Here is an 11,023-nt window from a genome sequence, read left to right on the forward strand (position 1 = left end):
CAGTCCCTCAGGGATGTCACACACAGAGACCCCAGGGGTGTCACACGCTGTCCCCCAGGGGTGTCACACTCAGTCCCCAAGGATGTCACACACAGCCCTCAGGGGTGTCACACACAGCCCTCAGGGATGTCACACTCAGTCCCCCAGGGGTGTCACACACAGTCCCCAAGGATGTCACACACAGCCCTCAGGGGTGTCACACACAGTCCCCAAGGATGTCACACTCAGTCCCCCAGGGCTGTCACACACAGCCCTCAGGGGTGTCACACGCTGTCCCTCAGGGATGTCACACACGTCCCTCAGGGGTGTCACACGCTGTCCCTCAGGGATGTCACACGCAGTCCCAGCTCCCCCCACAGCCCCAGGCACGGCCCGCGCTGGTGCCACCTCCCGCAGGGGCAGCGAGGGAGCGGCTCCTGCTCTGCGGGGACATTTGGAGAACTCCCCAAATTCTGTCGCTGTTTCGGGGCTCGGAGCGGAGCGGGGAGGGCAGCACGGAGGAGGAGGAGGAGGAGGAGGAGGAGGAGGAGGAGGAGGAGGAGGAGGAGGAGGAGGAGGAGGAGAGGAGGGGGCGGGGGCCATCTGGAGCAGCCGCAGGATGCTGAGCTGGCGGGGGCTCTGCGAGCCGGCGCTGCCAGAGCCGAGCGATCAATGTGTGACAGCCCAGCCCCGCCGAGGGAAGGTGACCTTGAGCGGCACAGCGACAAGGGACGAGGGAGGCAGAGCCAGGAATCCGCACGGAAATGCTCTCCGGGCGAGGCAGCAGCGATGGAGGGGAGGACAGGGATGCCGAGCCCCGATGGCAGCCCCGGGAAGGGCTCTTGTGCCCTCCTGGCTGCTCCAGGACAGGATCCCGGAGCTCCAACAGCGCCTGGGGACAGTCCCTGCCTTGGGGACAGTCCCGAGTGGCAGGAGGGGGTGGCGGTTCCCAGCGAGGACACGGGGGCGTGATCAATAACTGCCCCAATAATCAATAATTGAGCTCCAAAAGAGCCCCAGCTCGGCCTCTCCAGGGTCCCTCCTGCCCCATCCTGGCCCCTCTTCCCTGGTGGTGACAGGGACGCAAAAGTCACCCAAGGCTGAGCCTCAGCTCTCCGCAGCAGAGCCCCCCAGAGCCCCTCATTGCTCTCGGAAATTTGGGATTTCTGTAAATCCGGGCGCCATCCCCTCACTGCCCTCACCCTCCTGCGCAGCCCAGCCCCTGCAGCTCCTCCGAGCCCTTCCCCGCATCATTCCCGGGCTGCTCCCGATCCCGGCGGGCATTCCCGGGATCCCCGAAGGCTCCAGGCGGGAGAGAACGCGGTTCCAAGGGAAGGTCCGACATTCCCGGCGCTGCCTTTGCCCTCTAGCGGGACCAGCGCGAAGGGACCGGTGGGGAAAATCCGGCCAATTCCCTCCTGCTGGAGCCCCAACTGCAGAAATCCCAACTTTTCCAAAAGAAATGAGCAGCTCTGAGCGGGATTTTCCACAGGAGGGTCGAGATTTAGCGGCGTTGTCTTGCCTTGGGTGGCTTTAGGGTCCCCTGAGTCCCGGGGAGGAAGGGACAGGAGGGGACAGGAGGGGACAGGACGGGACAGGGGGGGACAGGATGGGACGGGGGGGGGGGTTCCACCTTTTCCAGAGCTCTGCAGGGGCAGAGGTGGGGCTGGATTTGGGGAGGGGGGCGCTGGGAGCTCCATCCCATGGGATCAGCAGGATAGAGGCTGGTGGGAAGGTGTTGGAAGGGTGGGTGGGATGGGGGAGGATGAGGAGGCAGCAGATCCGTAGGCTGTTGACACAACAGCAGCGGCAACAAATCCTGCGATTCTGCATAAAACAACTCCAAATTCCCGTTTCCCAAGGATTTTGGGTCAACAATCCACGCCTGGGCTGGGTTTTGCACGGAAAAGGGGCGAGAGGAGGTGCCCACACCATGCCAGCGTCCCCGTGGATGAGGAGCTGGATCCACTTCCCAGGTTTTCTCCAGCCGCCTTCGGATGCCTCCCCGGGCTCTGAGGATGTGGGCTGAGCTCCGTGGTTTCAGTTCAGGGCTCTGGATTCTCCAGGGATGTGTCATCCCCCTCGCCGTGCTCCTTACACGTGGATAAAAATATAAGGGATGAATCCATGGTGTGGAAAATATCCCACAGCGCTGGGCAGGCCCCACTGGCTGCGGAAAACCGGGATGGGCCCGGGGATTTCAGCTCCAGCCCAGGGAGATCCTGGTGGGACTGGTGGGCTCAGGGAGCTCCTGGGCTCTCTGCAGTTCCAAATTCATGGATACTGTCCAAACCCAATGATACTGTCCCAAATCCACGGATGCCATCCCAACTACAGGGATTTATACTACAAGTACATTTATACTATCCCAAATCCATGGATACCTTCCCAAATCCAGGGACGCCATCCTAAATCCATGGATGCCATCCTAAATCCATGGATAACGTCCCAAATCCATTTATACCATCCCAAATCCAGGGATTCCCCTCCCAAACACATGGATACTGTCCCAAATCCATGGACGCCATCCCAAATCCATAGATACTTTCCCAAATCCTTTTATATTACCCCAAATCCATGGATACCATCCTAAATCCATGGACACCATCCCAAATCCAGGGATGCTCTCCCAAATCCAGTTCCAGGACATCTCCCAGTTCCTGTTGCCAGGACTGCAGCGGGTCTGGGATGAGGGGGTGGAAGATTCCAGTTGCCCTGTGCTGGGATTTTGGGTTTTACCCTCTTTGGGAGCTCACGGGGACAGTCCAGCTGTGCCCAGGTCACACCTGGATGTGCCACACTCCCCTGGAGCTGCACCAGGGACAGATCACACCTGAGGTGGCCAAAGTGTCACCTCCCGGGGGCAATGCAGCTCCTGGTCCCTGGCCAGGACACCCTGACCAGGATCTCAGGACCTCAGGACCTCAGGACCTCAGGATCTCCCTGAGGCTCTGGAGGGAATGGAGGAAGAAACGGGACACAGGGAAACCCCATCTTTGCAAATCCAAGCAAAAACTGCTGGGCTGGGGCTGGGTGAGGGCTCCCAGCTGCTCTCACTGTCAAATGCTTTGAATGCATTTTCAAATCTTTATTTCATTTTATTTTTATTTTACGTGTTTGCCCCAGCACCAAGCTCACCCTGGGGTGGAACACTTCCACTTTAATCACATTTTCCATGGAGCAGCAGGGTCTGAGCGCTCTGTGACGGGACCTGGGAACCCTTTCCTGCACTCACAGCTGTGGGGGCTCAGGAGAAGCGGCCGGTGGGCAGGCGGGGCAGGCAGGAGAAGGCGTTGGGGAAGAGGCTGAGGTTGATGGGGTTCCCGTCCAGGCGGATGTCCTCGAGCGCCCGGCGGATCTGGCCCTGCTCCTGGCTGTCGCAGAACGTGTCCTCGTGCATCGTCTGGATGTTGTTGTTCTGCGGGGACAGGACACGGGCACAGCCGGGTCATAGGGAGCAGGAGAGGAGGGGCAGGAGGACCAGGACCAGAACCGGGACCGGGACCAGGGCCAGGAAAAGGAAAAGGACCAGAAAAAGGACCAGGACCAGGACCAGAGAAAGGACCAGGACCAGGGCCAGGAAAAGGACAGCAAGGATGAGGAGGAGGCAGATCAGAACCAGTCCAGGACCAGAACCAGGAAAAGGACCAGGACAGTAAGGATGAGGAGGAGGACCGGAACCAGTCCAGGACCAGGACCAGGATCAGGACTAGGAAAAGGACTAGGAATAGGACCAGGACCAGGATCAGGATAATGAGGATAAGGAGGAAGACCAGAACCAGAACCAGGACCAGAACAAGAACAAGGACTGGGAGCAAGACAATGAAGAGGAGGAGAAGGAGGAGGAGAAGGGGGAGGAAGAGGTGGGATCTGCTAAACTTGGGCAAACCCCATCCCACCTGGAGGTGCAGGGAGCGCAGGCTCTCGGGAAGGGGCACTGGGATAAAATCCAGCTGGTTATCGGAGAGATGGAGGAACTGCAGCTGCTTCAGGTCCTGCGGGGAGAGGGCAGAGGTGAACCCCGGTAGGGATGAACCCCTAGAGATGAACCAATGAACCTCCTAAAGATGAACCCCTTCAGATGAACCCCTAGAGATGAACCCCCAAGAGATGAACCAATGAACCTCCTAAAGATGAACACCCATAGAGATGAACTCCCTAAGGATGAACCCCCAAGAGATGAACCAATGAACCCCCAAGAGATGAACTCCTAGAGATGAACCCCAATAGAGATGACCCCACCAAGAGATGAACCAATGAACCTCCTAAAGATGAACCCCATAAAGATGAACCCCCAAGAGAAAAACCAATGAACCCCCAAGAGATGAACCCCCTAGAGATGAACCACCAATAGATAAACCAATGAGCCACCTAGAGATGAACCTCCAAGAGATGAACTCTCAGGAGATGAACCAATGAACCCCCTGGAGATGAACCCCTAAGAGATGAACCCCCTAAAGATAAACCCCCAAGAGATGAACCCCAATAGAGATGAACCAACGAACCTCCTAAAGATGAACCCCCTAAACATGAACCCCCTAGAGATGAACCACCAATAGATAAACCAATGAGCCACCTAGGGATGAACCTCCAAGAGATGAACACCCAAGAGATGAACCAACTAACCTCCTAAAGATGAACCCCCTAAACATGAACCCCCTAGAGATGAACCCCTTAAGATGAACCCCCTGGAGCTGACCCCCCAGGATCTGACCCCCCTGGAGTTCACCCCCTTCTCCCCTCCCTCCACCCCCCTGTCCCCCCGTGTCGGGCAGGGCCCCCCAGGCGCGGGGCGCACCCGGAAGGCCTCGGGGTGCAGCCCGGCGCTGGGGATGCGGTTCAGGCGCGCGTCCAGGCGCACGAGGCTGCGGGGCAGCTCGGGCAGCGCCGTCAGGAGGTTCTCGGGCAGCAGCAGCTCCTGCAGGCTGGGCAGCCCCCGGAACGCGTCCGCGTCCACCCGCGAGATGGAATTGCTGCTCAGGTCGATGCGCTTCAGCTTCTCTGAGGGCAGGAGGAGGACAGGGACAAAGCCAGCGTGGTTTATTCTCTGCCGCCCTGACTTTTTAAGATTTTCTAATGCTTACATTCTTGTAACAAACTTCCTCATGCGCTTTCTGTAAATAACTGATTGTTTTGCATTCTTTTACAGGGGAAAAGAAATTTGATGGACTGTTGGTTTGCCCAGCGTCGTTGGAGAGGTGGGATTTTCCTGTTGGTGACCCCGACATACCGAGGCCGCGGAAGTCGGCGGCGCGCACGGCCCCGATGCGGTTGAAGCGGGCGTACAGGTACGCGGTGTCCGGGGGCAGCGCCGGGATCTGCTCCAGCCCCGCGTCGTCGCAGTACACCGAGCTGCCCAGGCACAGGCACAGCAGGCAGCTGGGCAGCCCTGGGAACAAGCACTGACCCCATAAAATACCCCAGAGAAGCGGGAGGAGCTCGTCCCGCCATGGGGACATGGATCTGTGACACACGGAGCTGTCACAGCTCCCTGACCCCATAAAATACCCCAGAGCAGCGGGAGGAGCCCACCCCGCCCTGGGGACATGGATCTGTGACACCCAGAGCCCCCTGCCCCCATAAAATACCCCAGAACAGCGTAAGGAGCACACCCCACTGTGGGGACATGGATCTGTGGCACACGGAGCTATCACAGTTTCCCAACCCCATAAAATACCCCAGAACAGAAGGAGGAGCCCACTCGGCTGTGGGGACACAAAGTTTGTGACACCCAGAGCTGTCACAGCCCCCCGACCCCATAAAATACCCCAGAACAGCAGGAGGAGCCCACCCAGCTGTGGGGATATGAGGCCTGTGACACCCAGAGATGTCGCAGCTCCCTGACCCCATAAAAGACCCCAGAACAGTGGGATGTGCCCACCCTGCCATGGGGACGCAGAGCTGGTGACACCCAGAGCTGTCACAGCCCCGCATCATCCAGGGAAGGGCCAGAAACCCATAAATAAATGAAGTGCCCAGGATCAAACCCCTCCTGCAGGAGGAAGGGAGATTAAAGCCCCCAGATTCAGCTTTTTATACCCAAAGCTCTCCCGGCCCCTTTAATTTTCCCACTGGAGGAGGCAAAACTCAAGAAAATTCTTTTGAATCAAGAAAAAATCTGTCCCAGCTGCCCCCAAGGCCCCAGCACGGGGGGCAGGAGGGGTAAAACCGAGCCCACCCCCCACACCTGAACCCCCTCCTCTCCCCCGAGGTTCCCAAACCCCTTCCAGGGGGGTTCAGAGCAGCTCAGCACCAATTTCCTTTCTCCTCCCTCCTAATTTTTCCCAGCCTGGAGTGACAGAAAAGGGATAAAGATATTTATCCTCGCTGCAGGATTTTAATTGTCACTAATCTAATTGCCACTGTCACAAAGCCTCTGCTCATTAAAGCGTCACTGCTTTGCTGGAGTTCATTTTTTCCCAGCAATTTCTCTCTCTGCAGCCCTCCTGTGAGCAGACTCAAGCCCAGAACCCTGCAAAGAGCTGCTGGCAGCACCAGAATTCCATTTTTTCCCCCCCAAAACTCCACCTGTGCGACGTGGGGACGCATCCCAAGGGAGCACAACTCACCCTGCCTGGGGATGGGCGCCGGGGGCACGGGGCCTGCACTGCTTGGGGGCTGCAGATTTGGGGTTCCAGCCGTGGTTTCAGCCAGCTCTGGGAGGGTTTTGGGGTCCTTGGGGCGAGGAGCCAAAGTGCCAACCTCGATCTGCAAGCACGGCTGGGTGTGAGCTGTGGGTGATTTGTCCCCTCTGGGGTGGGTGGCACTGGGTTGGGATCATTGATTCCTTCTTGGAAACCTCTCCAAGCTCTCTAAGGAACCCCACAGCCCTCCAGGCCCAGAGGGATGAAGGAATCCTCACATCCAAGAGCTGGCAGGGGTTTGGCTCGGGTAAAACCTTCCCCAGCCCCGGGAGAGCTGCCAGGGCTGCTGCTCCTGCGGTGCCACATCCGTCCCTGGCACCAAATCCCCGTCCCAGGATGCAGCCAGGGGCTCTCCTGTGTCCCCCTCACCTTGGGGACAAGGTCCCCGTAGTCGTAGAGCTCCTCGTAGTTGCTCAGGTCCAGGATGTCCCCGTAGCTCTCCAAGGTCACGTCGTAGTTTTCCAAATCCAGGTTTTCAAGGAGGCTCAGCTCAGCCTTGGGCTTCTCCACCTTCCTCCTGTCCTTGGCTGGCACAGCCCAAAGCGTCCCCAGGCACAGGGTGGCCACCCCCAGCCAGCCCAGGGGACACATCCTGCACCTGGCCGGGGTCACAGCACCTGGGGTGTCACCAAGGTCTGGGTGTGGGGCCAGCCCCGGGGTGGGGGGACAGGCGGCCCCAAACCCAGAGGGGACAGACAGCCCCAAACCCTGGGGGGACAGACAGCCCCAAACCCAGAGGGGACAGACAGGCCCCAAACCCTGTGGGGACAGACAGACACAAACCCAGAGGGGACAGACAGCCCCGGGAGGGGACAGACAGCCCCAAACCCAGAGGGGACAGACAGGCCCCAAAACCTGGGGGGACAGGCAGCACCAAACCTCGGGGTGGAGGGGACAGACAGCCCCGGGAGAGACAGACAGACTCAAACCCAGAGGGGACAGACAGCCCCCAAACCCTGTGGGGACAGACAGCCCTGGGAGGGGATGGACAGACCCAAACCCAGAGGGGACAGACAGCCCCAGGAGGGACAGACAGACTCAAACCTCAGCGTGGTGGGGACAGACAGCCCCCAAACCCCGGCAGGGACAGGCAGCCCCAGCCCCGGGGTGGCGGGGACAGACAGCCGCGGGAGGGACAGACAGAGGGGACATTCCTGACCCTTTTCAGCGCATTTCACGCTCGGCTGTGCAGGAGAGGCCCCGCGGGGCTGCCGGGGCTGCCCGGCTTTCCCAGCGCCGGGGGGTGCGGAGGGGCTCGGGGGTGGTGAGGGGGTCGCGGTGCTCGTAGGGATGGGTGGAACCGGCCCCTGGCCCAACAAGCCCAGCAGCGGAGGGGGACCAGCCCCAGGAGCCCCGGAGCTGCTGCTCCCCACTTCTGCTCCCACATCCAGGTCTCAATCCCGATCTAAATCTGCTTTTCCATCATCCTGGAGGGCCGGAGGCCACGGGATCCGTGTGACAGCTCGGGGACATCCCCCAGCCCCACATCCAAACCCTCCAGGCGCCATTCCCAAAAGAGAATTCCCTCCCGTGGGACATCCATGGCAGAGCAGGGTGAGGGTCCCGACCCCCTCCAGCCTCTCCCAAATCCCAAATCCCAAATTCCAAACTCATACTCCAAATTCCAAACTCCAAATTCCAAATCCCAAATCCCAAATTCCAATTCCAAATTCCAAGTTCCAAGTTCCAAATCCCAAATCCCAAACTCGAAATTCCAAACTCCAAATCCCAAATCCCAAATCCCAAATCCCAAATCCACCACCCAGCCCGGAGTTTTTTTCACTCCATCCTGAGGATGCTGCTCCCAAATTCCTGCTGTTTTCCCCCAGATCTGCCCTTTCCCGGTGCTCTGAGCCCCCTGTACCCCCCCCGCCCCAAACCCTCGCATCCTCCAGCTGCCCCAGCTCGGACGGACGTACCCCCTGTCCTTCCTCCTCCTCCTCCTCCTCCTCCTCCTCCTCCTCGGCGTGGAGCCCCCTGGGCTGCAGGGGCTGGGGAAGGGCTTTTGAGGCGCGGAGAGGAGGAGGAGGAGGAGGAGGAGGAGGAGGAGGAGGAAGGGGCTGCTCGGGGGTCTGGCCGAGGGGACAGGCAGGACGCGGCCAATCAAACCCGCTGTCCCCTGCTGGGTCCTTACATTGTCCCCAAGGCCACCAGCCCGGAGGTGGCTGCGCTCCAGCAGCCCGAGCTGAGAGGGGCTGAGAGGGGCGGGATTGGAGGGGAACGAGCGGTGACACCTCCCGGGTGTCCCCAGGGGCGGTGGGGACACGGCCCAGGGCAGGAGCGGTGACACCTCCCGGGTGTCCCCGGGGCACCACGGCGCGGTGTCGGGCACAGAGCCAGGAGGTGCCACCAGAGAGGGATCCCCGGGATGCCCCAAAGCACCGGGGGGACCCCAGTGACCGGCCCAGGGTTTGGGGGGGCTGCAGAGACCCCCCCTGGCAGCGATGGATGGGGACACTGAGCTCACCCAGCCCTGTGCCCCTCCCGGGGGTGCAGCACCCCAAACCTTCACTCTCTGGGGTTTTTTGAGGAGGGAAGCTGGTGTGGGTGCAGGGGGGGCTCAGCACCCCAAACCTTCGCTCTTTGGGGTGGTTTTGGGGTTTTTGAGGAGGGGGAACCAGTGTGGGTGCAGGGAGGGGGATCAGCACCCCAAACCTTCACTCTCTGGGGTGTTTTTTTGGTTTTTTGGTTTTTCGGTCAGGAGGAGCCGCTGTGGGTGCAGGGAGGGGGCTCAGCACCCCCAACCTTCACTCTTTGGGGTGGATTTTTGGTTTTTTGGTTTTTTGGGCAGGAGGAGCTGCTGTGGGTACAGGGAGGGGGCTCAGCACCCCCAACCTTCACTCTTTGGGGTGGATTTTTGGTTTTTTGGTTTTTTGGGCAGGAGGAGCTGCTGTGGGTGCAGGGAGGGGGCTCAGCACCCCCAACCTTCACTCTTTGGGGTGGATTTTTGGTTTTTTGGGCAGGAGGAGCCGCTGTGGGCGCAGGGAGGGGGCTCAGCACTGCTCCCCTCATTGGGGCAGGGTGTGAAACCCCCCACGCCCCCCTGTGTCCCTGGGGGATGTCACCGCGGGGCTGGCACACCCCAGGAGGGGCAGGGCGAGCGCGGCAGCCCCTCCTGGGCAGCCTCGTGCCCACGCACCCACCCACGGCCGCGAAAATGTTCCCGTCGCCAGCGGCGCATCGCCCCCCACGCACCCACCCACCCTTCCGGAGCACCCATCTGCTCGGGGACACCCCCGCAGCCCCCCCAGCCCCCCGTGGGCACCCGCAGCCCCCCAGCCCCCGCCAGGACGGCCCCGGCCCCTCTCAGCACGACGCGGCCGCTAATCTTCATTAAGCCGCTCATTAGGCGGCTCGGTGGGCAAAGGGACGGAGCCGATGTGACAGATTGGGGGTGGGGGGTGGGAAAAGGGGGGGGCTGGCTCAGGGTACACTGGGAAGTGGGGTCCGGGAGGGTCCCAAAGGGTGAAGGGGTCCCCGAAGATGAAGGGTCCCAAAGATGAAGGGTCCCAAAGATGAAGGGTCCCAAAGTTCATTGGGGTCCCCAGAGGTGAAGAAATCCCCAAGGGTGAAGGGTCCCAAAGGGTGAAGGGGTCCCAGAGGGTGAAGGAGTCCCCAAGAGTGAAGGGTCCCAAAAGATGAAGGGTCCCAAAGGGCAGTGGGGTCCCCAGGTGTGAAGAAGTCCCCAACAATGAAGGGATCTCCAGAGGTGAAGGGGTCCCTGGGGGTGAAGGGGTCCCCGGGACAGGGGGATCCCCCTGGGCAGTGGGGTCGCCATAGATAAAGGATCCCAAAGGCAGCGGGGGGGAGTTCAGCACCCCAGACCTTCAATCCCTGGGGCGGTTTTGGGGTTTTTTGGAGAGGGAAAGCCGCTGTGGGTGCAGGGGGAGTTCAGCATCCCAAACCTTCACTCCCTGGGGTGGATTTGGGGTTTTTTGGGGAGGGAAAGCTGCTGTGGGTGCAGGGGGAGTTCAGCATCCCAAACCTTCACTCTCTGGGGTGGATTTGGGGTTTTTTGGGGAGGGAAAGCTGCTGTGGGTGCAGGGGGAATTCAGCATCCCAAACCTTCACTCCCTGGGGTGGATTTGGGGTTTTTTGGGGAGGGGAAGCCGCTGTGGGTGCAGGGGGAGTTCAGCATCCCAAACCTTCACTCTCTGGGGTGGATTTGGGGTTTTTTGGGGAGGGGAAGCCGCTGTGGGTGCAGGGGGGGCTCAGCACTGCTCCCCTCATTGGGGTACGGTGGGGAGATGGCCCCGAACCCGCCCTGGCAGTGGGGGATTCGCAGCGGGGTTATAAAACAGGGGGATCGCAGGGGGAGGAGGGTGCGTGCGCGCTCTGCACGCCACGAACGCGCACAAACCCGCTCGGCACCCCCGGGCCCTCACACCTTCCCCCGCTCC

General features: G+C 60.5%; 1 protein-coding gene across 1 annotated transcript; it reads right to left on the reverse strand.

Moving 5' to 3' along the window:
• Positions 1 to 3,059: 3,059 nt before the first annotated feature.
• Positions 3,060 to 7,229, reverse strand: OPTC (opticin). Its single transcript, XM_036398490.1, has 6 exons — positions 6,993 to 7,229; positions 6,549 to 6,687; positions 5,210 to 5,368; positions 4,778 to 4,980; positions 3,879 to 3,974; positions 3,060 to 3,397 (listed from the first exon to the last, which is right to left on the reverse strand). Exons 1-6 carry the CDS (start codon positions 7,212 to 7,214, stop codon positions 3,227 to 3,229), a joined length of 990 nt encoding a protein of 329 aa, XP_036254383.1. The 5' UTR covers positions 7,215 to 7,229; the 3' UTR covers positions 3,060 to 3,226.
• Positions 7,230 to 11,023: the final 3,794 nt, after the last annotated feature.

The sequence above is a fragment of the Molothrus ater genome, chromosome 25, assembly GCF_012460135.2.
Source record: "Molothrus ater isolate BHLD 08-10-18 breed brown headed cowbird chromosome 25, BPBGC_Mater_1.1, whole genome shotgun sequence".
In the NCBI taxonomy this organism is placed as follows: domain Eukaryota; kingdom Metazoa; phylum Chordata; class Aves; order Passeriformes; family Icteridae; genus Molothrus; species Molothrus ater.

What these genes read in the sequence shown, in the direction of transcription:
- OPTC (XM_036398490.1), bottom strand. Translation starts at nt 7,214, where the DNA reads ATGTGTCCCCTGGGCTGGCTGGGGGTGGCCACCCTGTGCCTGGGGACG. An exon ending in ACGGGGACCTTGTCCCCAAG is followed by an intron (nt 6,688 to 6,992) that starts GTGAGGGGGACA and finishes CCGTGCTTGCAG; the next exon opens with ATCGAGGTTGGCACTTTGGC. An exon ending in TGCGCTCCCTGCACCTCCAG is followed by an intron (nt 3,398 to 3,878) that starts GTGGGATGGGGT and finishes CTGTCCCCGCAG; the next exon opens with AACAACAACATCCAGACGAT.